A 23098-nucleotide genomic window follows, 5' to 3' on the forward strand; every position below is an offset into this window, starting at 1 on the left:
TGCCACTGCTACCAACACAGCATGGAGGTTTTGTTCCATTAGCAGAAACCACTCACGATTTAGTGATGGAACGTACCACCCACACTGCCGGGCATGGAGAGATGAATCCTGTAAGTCAAGGGATCTATCGATCTGTACTGGGGATCTGATGGTCCAAGGTTCAAATTATGTTGATCACCATGGGGGGGGGGCTTTTATTCTAGGCACAAAGAATGTAGCCACTCAGTGGCTGGGGGCCTGTATCCTAGAAAGCGTTGGCTCTGGAAAAGACTTAGGATCACTCAGTTGCTCACAGAGCTAATGCTACCTGTGGGATGGGTAGGGAGGCTGTCTCACCTCTGTGTAGGGCACTGGTCAGAGCATTACTAGATACTGAGTTCCAGTCTGATGTCCACACTGCTAAAGATACTGGCAAACTGGAAAGGATTCAGAAAAGAGCGACAAGGATGATTTGAGGTCTGGGAAGCCTACCTGAGAGAGAGTGACTAACAGAGCTCAGTCAATTTCATTGATTCAAGGGAAGGTTAAGATGTGACTTTACCATGGGCTATAAGTGCCTCCCTGGGGAGATCTCTGATAGCAGAGGGGTCTATAATGGGACAGAAAAAGGCATAATGAAAACCAACGGCTGGAATCTGAAGCAAGATGAATTCTTGGAACAACTTACCAAGCATCATAGTGGATTCTCCACCCCGGGTGTCTCTTTCCAAAAGCTGGGCTCTAGCTCAGCCAGAAGTGATGGGCTCAAGGCAGCAATACATGGGGGAGGTTCTCTGGCCTGTGCTATATATGGGGTCAGATTCGATTCTCACCATGGTCTCTTCTGGCAGTAACATCTCTGGACTCTATTAAAGGAGGGCCCTGCTCAGGGTGTCTATCCGAGCTGCTTTTCGGCATGGAGGAGATTGGAGAGAATCATTGATTTTTTGGTTCAGTGGCCAAACTGGAAAAAGAAGCTAAGAAGCTAAGGGTTACGCATGCAGTCTATTAACACTGATCAGTAAAAAGGTCGTCGTTTAGCTAAGAGCAGCGACACAAGCTGAGGTGGAGCCTCTCTCGCCGCAGAGTTAGTTCCCAGCTCCAAGCAGATCCCAGGCCCACAGGGTAGGTGCTCTCCGAGAGCCTGCCTTACACAGCCAGGCAGGGGATGAAGGATGGGTGTGCTGTCCAAGAGGCTGAGATCAAAAAGGAGATGAAACAGAACAAGCAGCTCACTCAGAACTAGGGCCAAGCCAGGGGCAGCCACCAGAGGGCCAGGAGTTCCATCGTCTCCTAGTGGAGGCCCTCTGCACTGCAGGCAGTGAGTGCAGTCTCCTGGTGCATTAGTGTTGGGAAACCAGTGAGGAACCCCTGCAGAGTTTCAGTGCTGCTCCTTGGACCCCTTCCTCATGGCAGCGGTGCACTCTCAGGAGTCTCTCAGCACACTGGGGTCAGATGTCTCCCTCCTGCCCTGGAGGGGATCCCAGGTGGGGCTGCTGACTTACCATTCCCTTGGAAAGGGGAAAGCCCAGAGGCTTGGAGAAGGGACAGCAGCAATAACAAGGTCAATTTCCCCTGTAGCTCTCAAGTATTTTACCAGGCTGGAACCCATCATTATAGGACTCATATGCGTAGCCATTGATGAGAACCGTGATTCATAGATTCATAGATACTAAGGTCAGAAGGGACCATTCTGATCATCCAGTCCGACCTCCTGCACAGCGCAGGCCACAGAATCTCACCCACCCACTCCTATGAAAAACCTCACCCATGTCTGAGCTATTGAAGTCCTTAAATCATGGTTCAAAGACTTCAAGGAGCAGAGAAGCCTCCCTCAAGTCAACCATGCCCCATGCTACAGAGGAAGGCGAAAAACCTCCAGGGTCTCTCCAATCTGCCCTGGAGGAAAATTCCTTCCCGACCCCAAATATGGCAATCGTGATAATATTGTCAAAAAGAAAAGAAGTACTTGTGGCACCTTAGAGACTAACAAATTTAACAAATAATATTGTCATCATCATCAGCCATGGACTACCAACAACCCAATATTATAGGTACACATTTGCATTCCAAGTTTGTAGGCACAGAAGTTGACAGCAAGTCAGAGTCACAATCTGGATTAGAAGCCAAGTCTCTAGGTCCTTGCCTCTGTCCTCCACTGATGACAGCGCCTCCCACACAACATTGGGAATGAAGGCAAGGGCTTTTCATCCGGTGGAAAAAGGTTTCGTTACGACTCCTATCGGTTGTTTGGACTCAAGTCACTACAGAAAAGTGGTGATTAACACACCTACAAGGAGTGGGCTCAGAGATCGCATTGGCTTGCCTGGATTAGAGTAGACATACACCATCCCGCAATTGCGTGGTTCAGACTGGACTCTCTAATAAACTTGGAAAAAGGAGAGGCACTTTACAAAAATAAAAAACTCTCTGCAGTGAGAAACACTCCTCTGAATCTCCAACAGAGCCAGCCTGGGCTCCCCAGGCACTCAGACACAGCAGCAGTTGAATGGGCGCAGCGTAAGGACCTGGAGAAATGAGACTAGAACCCAACTGCCCCTCCACCCCCTCAGCAGTGCCATAGAGCAGGACATGGCAGACTCCATGCTGGAGGCAAATGTCCCGACTCTGCCAGCTCTGTCCCTAGAGATGGCTACTGAGTCACAGACACATTTCTATCCTTAGCAGGGCCTTAGTCACTGGTTTTGCCTGTGACAGTGCAAGGAGGAGATATCTCCTTTGAACTGTGCATGAAACCTCGTTGCCTGGCCAGAGATGTTACTGCTGCCTGAGGACCCATCTGTGTGGAACATGTGTGAAAAATACCAGCCATCTGCTTCGCGTCTCCACATCGGAGGAGTCACTGTGCGTCATTTGCTGCACCGAATAAACAGAACAACCTTGTCTTGGGAGCTGGCCTGTGTTAAAGCCCAAGTGGCACTTGGAGACTCAAAGATGGTGGTGTGCTGTGATCAGAAGGGCACCGCTCTGCCAGCCACGCTCCCTTTAGGGATCCATTGGCACCAGCACAGGCCAGGAACATCGGAGCTGTGCTTGGCCATAGTGCGAGGAGCAGCCGCAGGAACCAGGGTGCTGCTCGCAGAGTCAGAGCCACGCCACTCCAGCACAAGTTAGGGCAGCCCTAACACACACCAGTGGAGCTCCATTCCAGAACTCCCCCTCCTCTTCCTGTCCCACCTATGCCGCCCCCCAGCAACAGCCCTGGCATGCTCCCCCCTTCGCCCTATGTGGGGTGGAGAGGGGCAGGCAGAGGAGGGAGCAGGGCTGCTTCCAGCCGCTGTATTCCAGCTGACAGTTCTGCACAGGGGGGATTCTCCACTAGCCTTCTGCACTTGTTTAAGGTCACTTTGTGCTCATAGTAAACTGGAATCTGTCCCTAAGGATACAAGTCACTGGGTCCTGGAAACCTCTAGTGATGTTGCAAACTCCAAAAATGTGTGAGCTCTGCTGCATCTCTGTGTTGCACCCAGAAGCTCCAAGAGAAGAATTAAGCCCTTAAGGTTGTTCAACAACGAGGGAGTAAGATCTGAATGCTACACTTGAGGCATTCTGTGATGGGAGTCAGACATTGAGATGCTATGGTGCGGTGATAGATAGACAGGTGGATGCACTGCAACACAATGTTAGCCCTTCTACATTCAGGAAGGGCTGAGAGACCCTAGTTTAATTTCAGGTGGTCCAAGGACTAGCATCCATTCCGCATGCGAGCACCCCACAGTTTGACCAGAGAGAAAAGGAATGTCTGTTGTTTCCAAACTCAAAGGGGCCAAAGTGGAAATAATGCAATTCCTTTCTTGGAACGTCCCCTATCTCAGTCATAAGTCAACAGAGTGTGTGACTGACAGCATGTGAGCATTGTCAAATGATATATTAGGAGGTAAACTGCATTCCTCTGAGCCTGGCTTCTTGTTGACTACAGAATGATGCTTATACAGGGCAAACTACGGCCCGCAGGCCAAGCCGATTTAAGCCGGCCCATGAGCTGCGCCAAGCGGCTTGGCCCCGCTCCAATGCTCCAGCCAGGGGCCACACCATGCGGCTCAGTCCCACTCCAGAGCTCCGGCCTGGGCACTGGGTCAAGGGCTGGACCACGTGGCTTGGCCCTGCTCCAGCACTCTGGCTGGGGCGCTGGGTCGAGGGCCGAAAAACACGGCTCCTGGAAACCACAACATGGCAGCACCTGTGGATGGGGCAGCATGCAGAGAGCCTGTCCGTGCCTCCTCACAGGAACCGGAGAAGGGACATGCCACTGCTTCCAGGAGCCGCTTGAGGTAAGCGCCACTCAGAGCCCACCCCCTGAGCCTCTCCCCATGCCCTAACCCTCTGCCCCAGCCCTGATCCCCTCCTGACCTCCGAACCCCTTGATCCCAGTCCAGAGCACCCTCCTGCATCCCAAACCTCTCATCCCCAGCCCCACACCAGATCCTGCACCTCAACCCCAATTTTGTGAGCATTCATGGCCTGCCATACCATTTCTATTCCCCGATGTGTCCCTCAGGCTAAAAAGTTTGCCCACTCCTGTACTTAGAGTTCATAAATGCACATGCCAGCGCCTCCAGAGCTCCAGTGTTCTCCCCATTCTGCAATTCCAGCTCTTTGATGCTCTGAGCTCTGACAGCTGAAACTTTGCAAGGCAGCAGTGCAAATCCACCGAAAACACTCCCCACCACCTGGGCCCCTGGGGTGAAGAGATTTTATCACGTCAGTCTCCCCTGGCATTTAATTACAGGCCTCTTTTGGGCTAGGATTTGCAGAACACTCCAAGGACAGAAGTTTCATGAAGTGAACACTGATTGTACTAGGCAAAATAGCTGTTTAAAATGTTAGCACCGCTCTCCTTCCTCGCTTGTATCAGAGATCTAAAGCCAGTCAACAGGCAATCATCTCATGAGATCAAAACGTACGATGCTGCATCAGTCACCCCAAAAACAGCATGTGTGGAGACAACTGCGTTCTGTGCTCAAGAAAAGACATCACTGGTCCAAAGGGCAAAACAATCTGAAAATGCTCTTGCCCTGCAAACCCCGGTGAAGGTCAGAATGGTGGAGAAGAAAAGTTAGTCGGAAATGCACGACTGTCCTGTCCTGTTAGGAAGCTGCCTCTGGAAGGAGGCTTGCTTGTGAGCTCTGGAGTTTTCTGTAGCCTTTATTTTTTCCTCCATCACTTCTCTATTATTGACTACTTCTGGGTACCCCGGGTCTCCTAGTTAGATTCACTCAGCGTTGAAGCCCAGAGAGAGACTGATATGATGGGACTCATATGTGTGCCCCCAGTAACATCCTTAGGCCAGTCCTGGCCAGGGACCTCCAGCAGCCCAAAGGGGATGTTTACAATAGAGCTGGCAACAAGCCTCCCAGACAGACAGACTTGTGCTTGTGGGGCCCCAGCTAGCATGCTAAAAATAGTGCCTGGATGTTGTGACTCCAGTGGAGACTCAAGCTAGCCACCCAAGCCCAGGGGGCAGGTCGGTCTGAACTTGGCTGGCTAGCTCAAGCCTACACCAGAGCCACAACGGCCCCACTGCTATTTTTAGTATGCTAACCTGAACCTCGCGAGTGTGAGTCTGTCTAGCTTGCCCCAGGTGCAGCACTGACATCCCCACACTGTCTACGTCAAGACTGTTCCAATCCCTGGTTAACAGGAAAGCAATGCTCCGTGCACTTCACACCTCTGACAATGGCAGAAGTCATTGCAAACATTGATTTTGGACCCAATCTCTATTCGCGGGGTTGCACTTGGCCTGATCATTTAAGGCATAAAATGCTGGAAGCCAAGGGCTCCAGAGTAGCAGTCTGCAAAATCTGAAGTGAGCTTTAGCTCACGAAAGCTTATGCTCAAATAAATGTATTAGTCTCTAAGGTGCCACAAGTACTCCTTTTCTTTTTGCAAAATCTGTGCAGCTCAGCTGCCCACAGTCACGTCCCAACCCCATCTTTCCATTGTATTAAACAAACAAAAACCTTGCAAGGAAAATGTCTTTGGGGCCCATAGTGGAGGTCATGGCTCATCAGCCACCTCTCATGTAGCTCACAGGACTTTCCGCCTTTCCCTTACAGGAAGCACAACGAAACCACAGAGAGGATTAATGGGACCCTGCAAGCCACACCAGATCCATGGAAATGAGCTCTGAATAGATCCAAACAATGAATCCTTCTGTGGACATTTTGTAAGAAAATTGAAAACATGCTAATAAAAGGGCTATTGTGTTCCATTCTCTAGAAAAATGGTCCAGCAGACTGTCTGTTCATGGAAAAGATTCAGGCAATACCGAAAAGCTCACTCCACTTTAGAAGCATGAACGAGATTTAACAGAACAGAAAACAGAACTTTGTCTTCACTAGGAAATTGGGAATCTTGTCCATTGGTGACAAAAGAGCTGGCATAATGGTTCTTTAGGAGTAAGAGTGATATCTGATATATGGTAGCCTAAAAAAAGTAACAGAAATCAGAGAGAAATGAGAAGTTAGGCCATCAAGTGCTTAGTCCCTTCCCTGCCTGACCTATCCCCCAGGCAGTCAGAATGCTTCAGACACTAACTGATCCAAACAGGTGCAACCTATTGATCTGAAGAACAAAGGTTTGTGCTGAGAGCAGGCTGAACCCTCCCATCTGACATTTCTCGCTTTGCTCGGTTCGTAGCCTCTCCGTTTGAATCCTGATGCAGTTCTGGACATTTCAGCTGGGGCACTGGGCAGCATCCCACAGAAAGCACTAGCATTCCATGGCTCACTGACTGATGATGCAAACAGGGATTGCTTTAGCTATAAGGCCATGCAATACGGAAGGGCTATGGAGGACAGAAGTGCAGCTATTGGCGCCCCTCAGAGAATGATCAAAATCACAGATCAAAAAGCCTTAATCTATCAATGAGCCCACCCCAAGGATGCCAGCCAGTCATAGTGCCCTGCAGTGTATTTTCTAGAGCATGATCCAGGCTAGTTTTAAATGTCTCAAAAAGTAGAGCTTCTATCACGGCTCTTGGGAGACTTTTCTACAACGTGACATAGATCTTAGTGCCAGGATGCCTTTCCAGCTATTCAGCTTAAATGGTCCTTTTCTTCATTGTATCCCATTGCTCCCAGTTACACCCTTCTGTGCCATCCCCACTAATTCCTCTGTCTCCTTGGGTGCTAGCACATGGGAAGGAAGCTGTGCCCTTCCCCTAGCACATGCACACACTTCGAAGTCACATGGCAAACCTAGACTCACTTAGCTCCTTTAATCTTTCCTCACAAGCCAACTCCCCCTCCTCCCCAACAGCAAGACACTCCTCTGCTTTCACAAATCCCCCAGCATGTAATAGTGGCTGTATACCTCTGGAGCAAATACCGCTCTTCTGTTGTCTTGGAATGATATGTCCTAGGGCAGCCCTGACTCTTCAGAGCCTGGTTAAGGGATGAAGGGCAGGGCCCCTCACCATCCTCATCAGCACCCCCGTCTCCTCCCTTCCCGTATCTCTCCATGTCTTTATGAGCACCACGCTCAGGGGGCTCAGATTTTGATTGGGGCCCCAGGTGCTACCAAAATAAAAATCAACAACAAAGCATAAAACAAACAACTATCCCCAGGGAGCTTTTTATTAAAGAGGAGCTGGGCCTGCAGCCCTGGCTCTGAACCCCCTGAACTTGGAGAAAGTTTGGATGAATTCCAAGCTTGACCGCTTGGGCCCAACACAGATTGAGGAATAATGGGATTTTCCTGCATCCCAGCACCTCTCCTTTCCCCAGTCCCGGGCTCCTCTGATCAGGGCCCAACCAGAGTTCCTCCAAGGGAGTCTGGCTACAGTGTAGCCCCTTCCACCCTGGCAGCGTGCCTGAGATGGCCAAGGACACCCAGTGGGTCTCTCTGGGTTAAGAGTGCCGGAGATCTTGAATAATAAAAACATCCTTATTGCACAGGGGTCCAGAGACTGAGAAAGAAGCTTCTGTTCCAGGTGGTATTTGTGCTAAGATGTAACTATCATTGGCTGCGTTATCTCACCTCCTGCCTTCTCCTAGCAATACAAGGTCCACTGCAGATTAGTGGCAAATGCTGGTGCATTAATGAAGGAGACCCAATTCAGTCATCAGGCAAACTGGCACATGCTTAGACATTAGGTGCAGACACAATCCCTCCTGCTAACCCTTCTTCCCAGGAGGAATCCTGTGTGCAGAAAATGCAGGACAGCCTAATCCTGTGGGCAGGGGAAGAATTTAGCAGAGGGATTCAAGAGATCCCCAGGACTTCCTGATGTGAGAAATCCACATCCTCATTTTAAGGCAAGCTGATCTCAGATCAAATTGAGAAATGGGATAAAAGGACCAACAATGAGGCAGAGGGACTCAAGAGACTAATCCTTAAAGCTTTGTGCTCAAAGGCCCTGAACTAACCTGTGTAGAGGAAATTGCTGTGTCATGGCCTAGAGTGGTGCTTTCAGGAATACTCTTTGGCAGCATTTGGCAGCGTTCATGCTTGTCTGGACACATACTGCTCTCTGAGGCTCCATGGTCCAGTCTAGGCACTGCACGAGCCAAGCAGCCAGCTGAGAAAGGATGCAGCTGTCTTCTGGGCCCAACAGCCCCTTCTCCGCACCCACCCCAGCATGCAGAGAGCTCTTTCTATGTGTTTGCACTAGCTCCTGTGCATTTAGGTGCGACTGTAACTGGAATCACTTGCAAGATCCTGGACCGCACCCCAGCTCTTTCACACAGCTCCTGTGGCACAAACAAGCTAACCAGCTGGATCAAATGAGCAGTGGGATGCCCCACAGAGGGGAACAGGATGGCCCAGCCAGCACTACCCTGCCTCTCCTCTTGGCCTTCACATAGAAGGTGGGTCAGGACAGAGGACGCCTAGCTGTGGTGCAATGGTCCTGGCTGGGAAACTGCGCCTGGGGGAGCATTGCATCCATGTGTAATCTAGAGTAGCCCTGAGGCTTAAACCATCTTGGCCACCTGTCTCTCCTCACCTGTCCTGACTGGAGCAGCTCAGGATCTAGGCTGGTAAAGAACATCGGAAAGGCTCCCCTTCAGGGTCTCTAGCAATTCAGGCAAGATGCGCAGTTAAGAAAGGACTGATAGCTCGAAAGGCAGCTTGTCTCCTTATGACTGCTCAAACAGGAGTCATGGGGAAACTGGTCACGGCTGCTACAGGCTGCTTTCCTGTGCTTTCCTGGCACAGGCCTGTGCACATGGGGTGGCAGAGTCAGCCAGGGGATTGCTTTTTATCTCAGTATGGATATAGAAATCAGCATGTCTGGAACAAATGTAGTTTAGCCTGGTTCTAAGTCAGTGTGGTGACACTGAATACGTAGGGACTATGTTGATTGTGCTCTAAGGCTAGGGCCAGATTTTACATGGTTCTAATCCCACCTAGCCCAGCCAAACCACGCAGTCCTTTAGCTGAGGCCTCGGGCCCTTAACTGAAGCCTCGTATAAAAAGTTGATGCTACGTTGCACTGGCTGATGGAGTACTGCCCATGCAGACAGCTTGTTCATGCTTTGTAGCATCTCTTAACACACCACTCCAAGCTCAACGTCCCCTAGGACAGATGTGATTCCACATAAAGGCCTTGATAGAAATAGGAACCTCCATCCCTTGTGCTGGGGTGCTGCCAGCTCTCCCTAGGTTAGAGCTAACTTTGGTACAGGTCATGATCTGCATACGCTGTCACTGCAGAATAACTGGGCATGATTCCACCCAGACAGATGTTAGCGTTTACATCCTGGACTAGTGAGGAAAAGGGTAGATTGTGGGGCCTGGGGAGAACGGTGAATGCCCCTTTCCTGAAGTGTCACTAAAGCAGCAATGCCCATTTCCCTGAACTAGGAGATGTGCAGCAGCTCAATGGACATCATCAGAAACAGCTGTTTATGATAACTGTGGCTATTCGAGATGGATGCAGACACATGTCCTGAATGCCTTTTGCCTAGCAGTACCTGCAGAGGGGCGGAGCTTGTGCCTCATGCCTGGAACCACCCCTACCTCCCAGCCAATTCCTTCATACTGAATCATAGAATATCAGAGTTGGAAGAGACCTTAGGAGGTCATCTAGTCAAAGCAAGACCAATCCCCAACTAAATCATCCCAACCAGGGCTTTGTTAAGCCAGGCCTTAAAAATCTCTAAGGAAGGAGATTCCATCACCTCCCTAGGTAACCCATTCCAGTGCTTCACCACCCTCCTAGTGAAATAAGTTTTCCTAATATCCAACCTAAACCTCCCCCACTGCAACTTGAGACCATTGCTCCTTGTTCTGTCATCTGCCACCACTGAGAACAGCCTAGCTCCATCCTCTTTGGAACCCGCCTTCCGATAGTTGAAGGCTGCTATCAAATCCCCCCTCACTCTTCTCTTCTGCAGACTAAATAACCCCAGTTCCCTCAGTCTCTCCTCGAAGTCATGTGCCCCAGCCCCCTAATCATTTTTGTTGCCCTCCGCTGGACTCTTTGCAATTTGTCCACATCCTTTCTGTAGTGGAGGGACCAAAACTGGATGCAATACTCCAGATGTGGTCTCACCAGTGCCGAATAGAGGGGAATAATCACTTCCGTCAATCTGCTGGCAATGCTCCTACTAATGCAGCCCAATAAGCCATTAGCCTTCTTGGCAACAAAGACACACTGTTAACACATATCCAGCTTCTCATCCATTATAATCCCCAGGTCCTTTTCTGCAGAACTGCCACTTAGTCAGTCAGTCCCCAGCCTGTAGCAGTGCATGGGATTCTTCCATCCTAAGTGCAGGACTCTGCAGTTGTCCTTGTTGAACCTCATCAGATTTCTTTTAGCCCAATCCTCCAATCAGTCTATGTCGCTCCGGACCCTATCCCTACCCTCCAGCATATCTATCTCTCCCCCCAGTTTAGTGTTATCTGCGAACTTGATGAGGGTGCAATCCATCCCATCATCCAGATCATTAATGAAGATGTTGAACAAAACCAGCCCAAGGACTGACTCCTGGGGCACTCCGCTTGATACCGGCTGCCAACTAGACATCAAGTAGTTGATCACTAGCCGTTGAGCCCGACAGTCTAGCCAGCAGCTTTCTATCCACCTTATAGTCCATTCATCCAATCCTTACATCTTTAACTTGCTGGCAAGAATACTATGGGAGACCCTATCAAAAGCTTTGCTAAAGTCAAGGTATATCACATCCACTGCTTTCCCCATATCCACAGAGCCAGTTATCTCATCATAGAAGGGTAATGTCCAGGGGAAGACTCCAGAGCACTGGGGACGGATGGTGGATTGTGGAATATATGTTTACATCATATCTCGATGATGCACAGTTACAATAATTAATCATTTCTCCTTCTTCTTTGAGGAGCTGCAGATGTGTATTCCAAGTAGGTGACTAGGGAGCAGTCCCCCATCCAGACGTGGGGCATGGAGTCTACTTGAGCACAGATCCTAGGACTGCTCTTCCAACATTAGTGTCCATTCTGGAAGAAGCAGTGATTGCATAATGGTCCATAAATGTATGTATGGACGAGCCCTACATACAGGCTGCCCTGCGAATGTCCAATATGAAAATGTCATTGAGAAGTGCCACTGATGTTGCCTGCACTCTAGTGTCCATATCTGCTGAGGAGGCATGGCCGATGCTATCTCAAAGGCAGTCTTGATGCAAGATGTTCTCTGTCTAGAGATGGTCTGTGCAGAGACTGCTGGTCCCTTCATGCGACCAGCTGTGATACGAACAGGTGAGGCGAAGAAAGAAACTGTTTAGTTCTGTTCAGTTAGAAGGCTAGACAGTGTCTAACATCTAGTGTACAGAGGTTGAGGATGGGCCTCATTCCGCACTTGGATTTAAGTATCAGGAAATACCGGGAGTAGAACTTGTGACCACAGTGTTCTCACAGAACCTCCTGCACTGCTCCCCAGACTAGCAGAGAGCTGGTCCCCTCAAAGAGCAGTGTCTCATCAGACGGGTCCCTGAAGAGTAATAGGGAGAGGAACTGGATGACGGAGGTAATCAAGACCCAGGAATTGTAAAAGTGGGCCAGCCTGTCCCCACAGGAACGGGGGGACGACCAGGGAGGAAGAAAAATTGGAACAGTTCTCTGGACCAACAAATCAAAATGGGCAGAGTGGCCAGGTCCCAAGCTTGAGTGCTTCCTCTTATGAGACCTATCCCTCTTCTGGGGGTAGTCTCGCTGTCTCAGGAGGAAGGGCTGCACAAAGGGGTGTGCATCCTGAATGGCTGCTGTTGCTGCACCCCGTAATGGCATCTCTGTGCGTGTGGAGTATACACCCCCAGAGACCTTAAGGTAGCCCTTGAATCCTTAAAGGAATTCAGGGTTTCATCAGTCTTGTCCGAAAACAAGGCAAGTCCTTAATTGCTTGCTGGACATCCAGCACAATCCCCGAGGTCTGGAACTAGGAAGCCCTCTATTGTCATTACCAAGGCCACAGCTCTGGCCGAAGGGTCAGCCACATCAAGGGTAGATTGCAAAGATGTTTTAGCTACCAAGCAGCCCTCAGCGACAAATGCTTGAAATTCATCCTAAGAAACCTTGGGCAACTGTTCCTTAAATTTGGCCATAACCGACCAGTTGAGGAAGTCATATTTGGCCAGCAAAGCTGGCTGGTTCATGATCCTCCTCTGTAGTGAAGAGGAGGTGTATAGCTTTCTGCCCAAAAGGTCCAGGTGCTTCAAGCCTCTGTCTTTGGGGAAAGACTTTAACTTGCCTGCCAGGCTCTGTCATTGACTGCCATGCCCACCAGGGAGTTTGGAGTTGGGTGGAAATGAACCCCCTCATATCCCTGTACCAGCACAAAATAGCGCTTCTCCAAGCACTTGGCCACCAAAGAGCTCAAGGAGTGCCTCATTAATTGGCAGGGCCAGTCTTCCAGGGACAGTGGGCTAGAGAATGTCCACAAATTTACCGATATTCTCCTGGAGACACTCTATCTGAATACCCGCGGATGAGGCCACCTGACATAATAGGTCCTGGTGTGCTTTGAAGTCCTCCGGGATGGAAGGGAGGACTTCAAGGCACCACATTATCTGGGGATGAGGACAAGGCTATTGGCTGGGCCAGAGGCAGATCCTGCTCCTGGGGAAGCATCTCTGAATGGGGAAACTCTGGGGGCTCCACAGGAAGGAGAATTGAGGGCACCTGAACTTGCAGCTGATCTGCAGCCCCCAATACTGCACACGGAGGCAATTTCACTTTTGACTTGGACAACGAGCAAGACCTCTGGGAGCTTCCCACTGAGCCCAAGGGGGCCACTGGCATGGGTAAGGCATTGGTGGCCAGCAGGCACCGGGTCAGGGGCCTCCGTCCTGGCCTTGGGATGCATGCTAACCCTGGTAGTTGTATTGGTCCACCAGTGGCCCCCAGACTCCCCCAGGTGAAATGGAGCAGGAGGACAAGGAACCTGACTCTGAAGCAGACGAGTCCTGGGACCTCGGAGACATGGGAGAGGTGACTCCAGAGTGAGCCAACAGGCGATCTGACTCATCCATAGCCTAGAGCAAGGTCGGAATTGGCGCTCCTGAGGTAGTCAGCACCACTGGTGTCGAAAAGGTCAGTGCTGCAGGCAAGGTCCAGCCCGGTGCAAACGCTGGGACTGGAGCGCCTGCATGCCTCCACATTGAGGGCGACAACAGCCTCCACGGAACCATCTGCAGAGCCAATTGGTCAATGCCGAGGAAGGGCCTGGTACTGAAGAACTTTGTCCCGTCTCCAGTACCGTATCCATACTGACCTCAGGGAGGGTGCTTCGTGGTGCAGGCCAAGACTTCCAAAGCACAGCCATCAAGGGCACCTGCCTCACAAAGTCTTGGACCAACGGTGAGGATGGGACCAAAAGGCAGAGTAGGTCTGCTCCAGCCTGGTACGCTGCCACCACCGACACTGTCAGCACCAGCATCATTCCCACCGGTGCAAAACTCAATAGACACCCAGAGGACGGAACCGGAGTTGACAGTACAGGGTGTCTGCCCTCCCTACCCAGTCCCCGGCACCTGTGCCATCCCGCGTGCTGGAGTCAGGCCCATGCCAATCTGTGATCTTCTCAGAGGAGGCAGAAGAGTCACCCTGCGACCTGGAGGGCTCCCAATCGCTCTTATGCGACCTCTTCTTCTGCGCTGGAACAGGAGGCAGCAGTGCTCTCCGAGCTGGGGGGTGGTCTGTGCCCCGAGGAAGGCCTCAGTTTCAGGTCAGGCCTCACGGGCTGCTCAAGCAGGTGCTGCTTGAGGCGAAGGCTCTGCACCTCCCAAGTCCCCCTTAGGGTGGGCTTTGCCCAGGCAGAGCCAGAGCGGCTTGTCAGGGTCACTGATGGGAACCGCCCCTCCACACGCAGGGCAATGCACCTCCCGCCCCCAGGGAAGCACAGCCGCTAACACTATCATTTTTAACTACCTGCAACTAATGAGGCTAAGGAAGGATGAATGTGCATGGTTGTGAGACTTTACACACAGAGCTCCAATTCCAGCCAATGGGTGGTGAGAAGGAACGGGGGTCACGGGGCAAGGTGGCACTACCTCATACAGCCAGGGAAGGGGCTATCAGCACAAGCACTGCCCCTCTATGGGTCCTGCTAGGCAAAAGTTTCTGGTTCCGGTACAAGGGGTGTGCACACCTACTTGGAATACATGTCTGCGTCTACTTGAAGAAGAATGATTATGGCAGCACCTAGGAGTCCCAGTCATGGGTCAGGACCTCTTTCTGCTCAGTGCTGTACAAACCTTTGGTCTGACACTCACCACACAAAGGCTCAGGCATGAACTGCTGACATGGTTATTTCACTGAGTGCCCAGCGCCCCCTCCCTTACCTGGCTATTTAATCGCAAGCTGCCTGGGGTTCCATAACTGCAAACAACTCTGCCACCTGGAAGCCAACTCCAGGTCGAACATCTGGTTTCCAGCACATTCATTCCCTCTGATCCTGGTTACTACACAGTCTTGGAAAGGAATGAAAGGGATGTGGAGTTCCTGAAGCAGGACTAGGTGGGATGACACTTGCCTCAGCAGAATAATCACATTTGCTCACTAAAACGGCAAAGCCGGCAGAGCTGAAGCCAGCAGGGTTTCATTAAGATACATGGGAAAGAGTTTTAATAACCAAGGCAGGGGAGCTTTCATTCTATTTTCCTTTTCACTTGCCAGATGTTTGGAAAAATACAGTGAATGTTTATTCCTTTGGGAATGCAGCCTTGCTGGCTAGGTACACAGCCAGCCCTCTGGAATTCCAGCAAAGCGGGTTTGGGAGAGCGCCCCCTTTCTCCAGGAGCGTTCATGGGACTCAGACATGCAATACAGTGCATGCTATATAGAAGTTGCTTAGAATGGACTGCAAGAAACCAGAGCCAGGCTCCAATCATAAAAAGAGCTGTTACAGCTCTGTGGCACCGCAATAAATAATGATCTTTCACTCTACCCAGTGCTCTCTCCTTGTATTTTACCATGGAAGAGTGTGCTGTGCAATACAAGACACATGCCCCCAAACACTGGGTGTTACTAGCCAGTGTGTTCTGTATTTAACTCAGCAATGGCTCATGATGACTGAGTCTGAGACACATCAGCAGCATGGGGGGCTTTCAGAAGTGGGTAAAATCCTGCCTTTCCTCCCACTGATAGGCACAGCTTAATTACACTTCTTGCTGCCAAAGGAAGGTGCAATCCTCTGGTCCAAAAACCAATCAGGCCATTTATAAATAATTGTTTCTGTCTGTGCAAACGGTCCAAAAAGTACCTCCTTTGTAAACAGATAGAAACACCATGAAACAGCCCCAGCTGAGCACAGCCTCCCAGCACAGGCCACCCCACATCCAGCACTAAGCCAGCTAGCCTGACATTGCACGTCACCCCCAGCCAGGCCACGTGCAGCCACATGACCAGATCCCCTGACAATCAGATCAGCCAGCCACCTGCACACAGCGCACAGCCATTTCTCTCTGGCTAGGCAGTGAGATTCCCACCTAGTGCCATTCAGAAGGCCAGTAACTCTTGTGACTCTCCTAATTCCCATGTTGAAGAAGAGGAGGGTGCCCTTCCTTTGCAGAGCTGTAGCTGCTGGAAAGAGACTTCCAAAGAGTTGGGAGAGGCAGCTGTGCTGAGGAACGCACACATGTATGCTGCACGCCCCATGCCCACAGCTCTGAGTTATGGCTGATCCTGAGCCAGACCATAATCCCCACTCTATGGCTCTGAGCAACAGCTGCCGTGGAGCAGACCCCAAATGTACAGGGGTTGCTATTAAAATCTTGCCTGTAGCTCTTGGGAGCTGTTAAAATAGAATGGCTTCTTTTTATTAGTGGACAACGTTGTCCTATATTGTGAGCAGGAACCCTGACTCTGGAGTATTGTGCCATTTCCAGGAATGAGGCCACAGTGATGGTCAAAAAGGCTTTGCCACCTGCCATGCAGCTGGAGATGAGCAAGGCACAGCCCAGCAAGCCATTGGAGTGATAGGAACAACCTCACTTTAGCTATGAATTAGCAAGATGTCTCCATTTTGGCCCAGGCTTTCCAGTGTCATGTCCCCATCTGCACCTACTTTATGCCTCAGGGGCAATGGGCTGGAATCTGGAAGAGCAACGCGGAGGTCACTAGGGTTACTCTGCATTTGCCCTGGTGTACCAGAGATCACGGTCCCCCTGGAGCTAGTACCGCCATGGGATATTCTCGCTGCCAAGCCCCCAGGAACCAGGCTATCTGCATGGCATTGATAGCTGTGCGGCTTGTTCCACCTCGGCTGCCTGAGCTCAACCCTCTGCTCGCTGGGCCCTAGTGTCAGCTACTCTGCTCCTGCACTTGGGGTAGGGACGGGGGGATGGAGGGTGGCTCTCACCTACCTTTGCGTTCCCCATTTCCTGGGGCCCCAGGAAAGCTCTAATGTACGCTCTGCTACCACAGCCACTGGGGAGCAGATGCAACCACAGCTAAGTGCAGCCCCAACACCTCCCTGATGTGCCCAGTGCAGAGCACTGGGAGCAGAGCTGGGTACAGCCCTCAAGCAACACCCCCGGCATCATGGCCGCCACCTGCCCTGGGAGATTCCCAGGAGGCCGTTTCTACCCCGTGTGCTCCCAGAGCAGCATCAAAGGGCTTTGACATACTTGGGAGCCCAGCTACTCATAGCGGTTCTCCTGGCCTCATCATTTCCTTTTGCTCTCACTACGACTGTCACAGCCCTCATAGACTCTCCTCTGACCAAGGAACAAGCAGTGGGGTCATTGACGCATTGACTGAAAATGTGAAACACCCAGAGCTTAAATTCTCAGTGAGTATTTCCCGAAGCCCCAGCAGCCACTTGGGGCTTCTGCCCCACAGCAGACACTCGGGGCTCCCGCCCCACAAGAGACACTCAGGACTCCCGCTCCAGAGGACTCCTTCAGGTTTGAAAATATTCCCAGAGCTCTGCTCCGAACAGCTCCAGCTGAAGTAAGCCCTGGAAGCATCCCCTGAAGAGTAGCAGCATGGAGAAGTGCAGAGCTAGCTCCCTCCACACTGTCCTGACTGGACCCTCCTGGGGCCTCCGCCAGGCTGGGAGACTGGCTCAGACTGTGTGGCCTAGCCAGCCCTGTGCCTTGTCTGCCAAACGGTGGCTTTGGGAATGAAGACACCTGAGTAGCAGTAACTACTCATACCTGCCCACACTCAGCTGGGCTTGTACCACTGCAATGGCTTCTGGACAGCCTCTGTAATGCGGCCACCAGCATGGGCTGGGTCTAAGCTATTGATCTAGAAGGGAAAACTCCATTCTTCCAGCCCCCAGACTCCCAGCCTCGGATGGTCCTTTTAATCCTGCCATGAAGAGAAGAGCCTATTCCCTGTGGCAGGCCCAGGAGCAAATCCTTTCTCCATATGGTCGTGCAGTCTCCCCAGCCAGGCAGACAAGTCACAGGCATGTCATTCCTTTTCCAGCGCACGAGGCCACAACACAAAGAAATGGGGCAGCATTTATTCCCGTTAGCTCTCAGCCTTTTGAGGAGTGAAATCAGTCAGTCCACTGACCCCTCTGTTGTCCTTTGGCCTTTCAAATGCACACACTAAATGCTGACTGGAGGAGTCCTGAGCTTGCCTGGCTACACAGGAACACCCTTCTCATCTGTGCCGGCCATGTGCCTGCAAGATGAAATGACACCGCCATGGCCAGGGCCCTTGTGAGTGTCCTGCTGACTCCTCTCCCTGGGTTCACAGAGTCTCTGCTCAGACAGGTGGTTCTATCTTGCTACCACGCAGATTTGAGTGACTAGGACACATTGCTAGTTTCTTTGCTCTTTGATGTGACACATAGCAGCATCTTCGGCTAACACTACCCCACCCTGAGATCGGGTGTGCATTATCCGGGAGAAGCTTCCTGCACTTTCCTGCCCTGTCAGCACAGCTCAGAGTGAGATGGTGAGAAGATGCCAAGAGAGAACAACAGCTGCTCCCTAGGAGAGGCTTTGGGGATTTTGGGACCTCATCTTACCTTCACACTTGTGGCTGGTTTCACTCTGCTTGTGTCCTGCGGGACATTTGCACTCATAGGAGCCCACGGTGTTGATACAGTTTCCACCCTGACACAGGCCTGGGATCGCCTGACATTCATCCACATCTGCAGGAAGAAGAAGAAGGTCAGCCAATGGGAGAAGCAGTTGCAGTGTACGGCACAGAAGAGGGAGAAGGAGACCAAGGGAGGAGTAAGGCTGGCACCACAGGCCAAGCAGCAGAGCCAGTTGGGGTGTGATAAGAACAGGAGCATGTTATGTTACTCTCCTTCTGGGATGCAAGGGGGCACCATGTTCTCGCCCTGGGCTCATGCGGGGCTAAGCTCTGCCCCCCTGCAATGGGAAACAAGCACATGGTTGCCAAGTGATGCCCCTCTGCCCACCTGGTGATCGTTGTGATTGTTACCCATATTTCTGAAGTAAGCATCATGCAGCATCTGGCTACTCGTAGCCCAGTTTGGCAAGTTCCCCGCGCCGGTGCAGGCAACAGCCACGCCAGTGCTGGGGAAGGTCCCAAGGCCCCAGGCTCACCACGTGCATTGCAGTTAGAGCTGGCTGACAAGGGGGGATTCTGGTTTGGGAGAATTTCAGTGTTTTGATTTTGGTTTTGTTCTGGAGCAGAGCAGCATCCCGGGGACCCTGCCTTTGACTGGATGACAGTTCAGCCAACCTTGCTCCTTTTCAGGAGAAATGTCAGGCTGATGAACCGGTTTCATTGGAAGATTTCCAGCCAGGTTGAGCTGCATTTTCTGTCCAGCTGGGACCCAGCAGCTCCTTTCCATAGCACTCACCTTGGCAGGCTCCAGTGCGTATATTGGGGATGAAGCCCCGGCGGCAGGGGTGAGGCTGGGCAGGGCACATCTCACATGGGTGACCCCAGGCTCGTCCAATGGTGGCACAACACATGGTCTTGGTGCAGACAATTCCACTGAGCTGGCCCTGGCACATTTGGTTATTCACCTGGCTGAAGCAGGGCCCGGTGCGATAGTCTGAGAAGAAACCAAAAACCAAGAGGTTAGCACAAGACCCAAAGCCAAGCTTTGGCCAGCATGGCCTGGTACCTGCTCCCTTCCCTTGTGCTGTGCATGGGTGCAACCTTTGAGCTGGAGCCTGCTCTCCTGTTCACAATGCAGCAACACCAACATCTCGCCCCTGACAATGTACAACATCTCACCCCTGACAATCGGCCCCAGAGACCTCCCAGACTCCAGCCCACTCTCTGAATAGATTATCCGATGCCTGGCATGTGGACATTGTACAACCATTTTTAACTCTTCCCTGTCCAAAGTGGTCAGGCTCCCTGGAGCCGTGACCATCTGCAACCCCATACAACTTTGCATGGTTTAAGATATCTGCAGCTGCTTGCCAAATGCCAGAGTATTATGGGATTGAAGATACCCCCACCATTCAGATTGCTGGCTGACCTGTCAAGGTCTCTAGGGGTTGCTTGTAATAACTAGCTGTGATATCATGATGCTTGTCAGAGAGATTGACTGTATCTGTCTTCGATGGAAGGTCCTAGGGATCTGGGGGAATACTCCAGGTGATTTGGATGCCCTAGGCATTGCATTTCCATTGGTTACTTTCCAGGGGTTGGGTTTGCACTTTGAATTCCCTGCCTTTCTGACTTTGCTTTTCTTTCAGAGAACAGCAAAGCTCTACTGAGTATTTTCCCCATAAATTAGTGACAGCTATTTATACTCTTAGTTCCAGGTTAACAATCTGTTGTGTCAGGAATAGATGTTTAGGAGTGAGTTCACTTCTGGGTGGCTTCTAAAGGAAATCAGCTGCAGATCTCTCCTGAAAAGCTTTCTAGGGAGAGAGAAAGCTTCCCAAGCATGACTGAGCCCTCCCGTGTCATGTAGTGTGCACAGCCCTGGCACAGGAATGCCTGCTCTTCCATCAGTCTGTATAAGGAGAACCTCCAGCAATTACACATGCAATAGTGATTCATTTCTCCTGGATAACTATGAAAGGCCCCTTGGCAATTTTAACTGGTTCTTTAACACGTTGATGCTACAGCAACAGTTGGCCCGTTTCCCAGTTCCAACAAGCAGACACCTGTGACTTACAAGCTACATTATTTGGGTTATTTGCAGTGAGAAATGGGGTTTTGCTTCTCCCTGAGGTCTTCTGATCCCTGGCTGGAGATATTAGCACATCAGGGATTCATCAAGAAACTCACTTCTAAAACATGAAGGGCCTTTTATTCCTGCTGGGAGAGATGATTTCATGCAAATGTTTCATCTGTTCGCGGAAGAAGGAACTTTGACTTTAGTACAGTCAGACTGAAAACTCCTACATTAAACATCTGAAGAAGTCCAGGAAACAACAGCCGAGGGTGCTGCTCTGTCTTTAACTTACTCCCATGCAATGTAGGTGCTGGGTAGAACAGCTGGGTATTTTATATGCAGTCTGCGAAGTTCCTTAGGGATTTCAGTGCTGGATTTTCCATTAACTAACTCCAGCAGTGTTGTGAATCCCAGGCTGCATTCTGTATGCTGTGATGTCCAGATGAGCCCATGGCAGCCCTTACGCTAAATTGCCTGGGTTTGAAACGTAGAGCACCAAACTGGTGTGAAAGGTGAGTAGACACAAATAGGGTCACAAGTAAAACTGGGAGGCCATATCTTCTGTAGTGACTGTATTTAACTGAGCCCACAAGTGTTTTCCCCTAATATATACACATAAAAGCACAAAATTAAGACCACACAGTCTTAATTTTTGCATTTCTTGGCTTCTGAATGCTTCATTCCATAACACTAACACTCTCTGAACATATGTTTTATATGAAATTTCTTCAGGTTGCTGTTGCTGTTTTTAAACCTTACAACACATGTGCAAACAGAAAAAGATTAAAGGGGGCCAAGCAAATCCAGCCAGTAAGAGTGACAGTACAGGAAGCTTATGTGGCAATCATGCAATTTATCCCCACCCTCACTCCTGGCAAGGAAGCTGCTTGGGGCTGGGCCTAGACCAAATGGTGCCACAGGTGGGGAGCATCTTTGGTGCCCCCCTCATTTGTTAAACTTTTGAATACCTTCTTTTTTATTGCATTTGTAGCCCATTTCATGACTTTGATGCATACTTTACATGCATGATTTATCTCTGTCACCTAAGACAATAAATTTGCATGTTAGGATCTGTAAATCTGTATTTATTCATGCCATACATAAGTAAGGCTGCGAGTCTCTCATGGAGGTCGCAGAAGTTACGGATTCCGTAACTTTCTGTGACCGCTGTGATTTCTGCAGCTGCAGCAGCCAGTGCAGCTGACTCCAGAGCTGCCCCAGCAGCTGGCCGGGGCCAGCCGCACCAGCCACTGCTGGAGTGGTCCCAGGGCCAGTTGCTCGGACAGCCCCAGGGCCAGCCGCACCGGCTGCTGCATGGGTGGCCACGGGCCGCTGGCCCTGGGGACTGCCCAAGCAGCAGCCGGTGCAGCTGGCCCCAGGAACAGCCTGGGCAGCAGTCCCAGGGCAGCCCTGGGGACCACTGGAGCAGCAGCGGTCCCGGGGCTGCTCCAGAGGTGGCTGGAGCAGTGGCTGGAGCAGTAGCCCCAGGGGCGGCTGGAGGCAGTCAGCCCCTGCTGCAGGAGCAGCAGTGCCCTGGGGGCTCCCCAATAGGACTGAAAGGGTGGAGCCTCAACCTGTGGCAGGGTTTCATGGTCCCAGGTACGCAAGCATCAGCAGGTTGCAGGTGGAGGGCTGGAGCGTGGCTGCTCCTATTAACCCTGCAGGCCCAGATATGAGACCTGTGGGTCAGGACATTGCCCAGCAAAAGGGTGGGGAAACGATTTGTGTTTGCTTTGGAATATTCTGGTAATAAAAGTAGATCCCAAGAAGGGCTGTGATTGGATTTGTGAAATCTACTTTTTGAGTTTATTGAGGACCAAACTGGCAAACCAAGGCAGGGTTCTACAGAGCCACCCCTGGCCACCAAGGGGCATGTAGGAGGCAGCCAGCTCTGTTACAGTTGCAATGAAATTTCACATATTTCATGAACTATACCTAGGCCTAACTAACCGTAGGACGATGCAAGACACCTAATAAACGAGGCCTGTTTCACCTGCTTTCCCAATGGAAAAGAGCATGGGCCCTCAATGTGTCTGATGTGATTGTAGGGTGGTGTATGCCTCCTGGTATCTGAAGTGTATTGAGGCCTGTGTTACAGTTGTAAGCTAAGTTTTTAAGGTCAGGCTTGAAAAAGCCCTGGCTGGGATGATTTAGTTGGGGATTGGTCCTGCTTTGAGCAGGGGGTTGGACTAGATGACCTCCTGAGGTCCCTTCTAACCCTGATATTCTATGATTCTATGATCACTTTCACTGTGTGTGTAAGGTGGGGGTGGGGGGTGTCCTGGTCCTGCTTGCAGGCTGGGGACTCTGTAGGGAAGTGTATTAGCACAGACAGTCTGTAAAGAGCCAGCCTAGAACAAGGCTGCCTTAGGGAGCAGCCTGCTTTGTCTCTCTCTGATTTGGGTGCATTATTGTTCTGAATTCTAAGAAATAAAGTCATGTTACATTACAACCTTCCAGCCAGAGTACTGCATGATTAATCTAACTTCTCTCTGTCTGTGCTGTGAACATAACTATATCTGGAAAGAGCTCTGGATTAATTTATAAAGACAAAGCTTATAACCACACAAGGACAAAAATCAGGCACCACAATTATGTCTT

The 23098-nt window shown here is 50.9% G+C and overlaps 1 protein-coding gene across 1 annotated transcript in view; it reads right to left on the reverse strand.

Moving 5' to 3' along the window:
- Positions 1-23098, reverse strand: part of FBN3 (fibrillin 3) — a 285607-nt gene that overhangs the window by 135346 nt on the left and 127163 nt on the right. Inside the window, exons 7-8 of the mRNA XM_038384214.2 lie at positions 19217-19414; positions 18407-18532 (exon numbers count right to left, since the gene is read on the reverse strand). Coding sequence (XP_038240142.1) covers positions 18407-18532; positions 19217-19414 — 324 coding nt within the window. The remainder of the gene's footprint in view (positions 1-18406; positions 18533-19216; positions 19415-23098) is intronic.

The sequence above is a fragment of the Dermochelys coriacea genome, chromosome 25 (genome assembly GCF_009764565.3).
Source record: "Dermochelys coriacea isolate rDerCor1 chromosome 25, rDerCor1.pri.v4, whole genome shotgun sequence".
In the NCBI taxonomy this organism is placed as follows: domain Eukaryota; kingdom Metazoa; phylum Chordata; order Testudines; family Dermochelyidae; genus Dermochelys; species Dermochelys coriacea.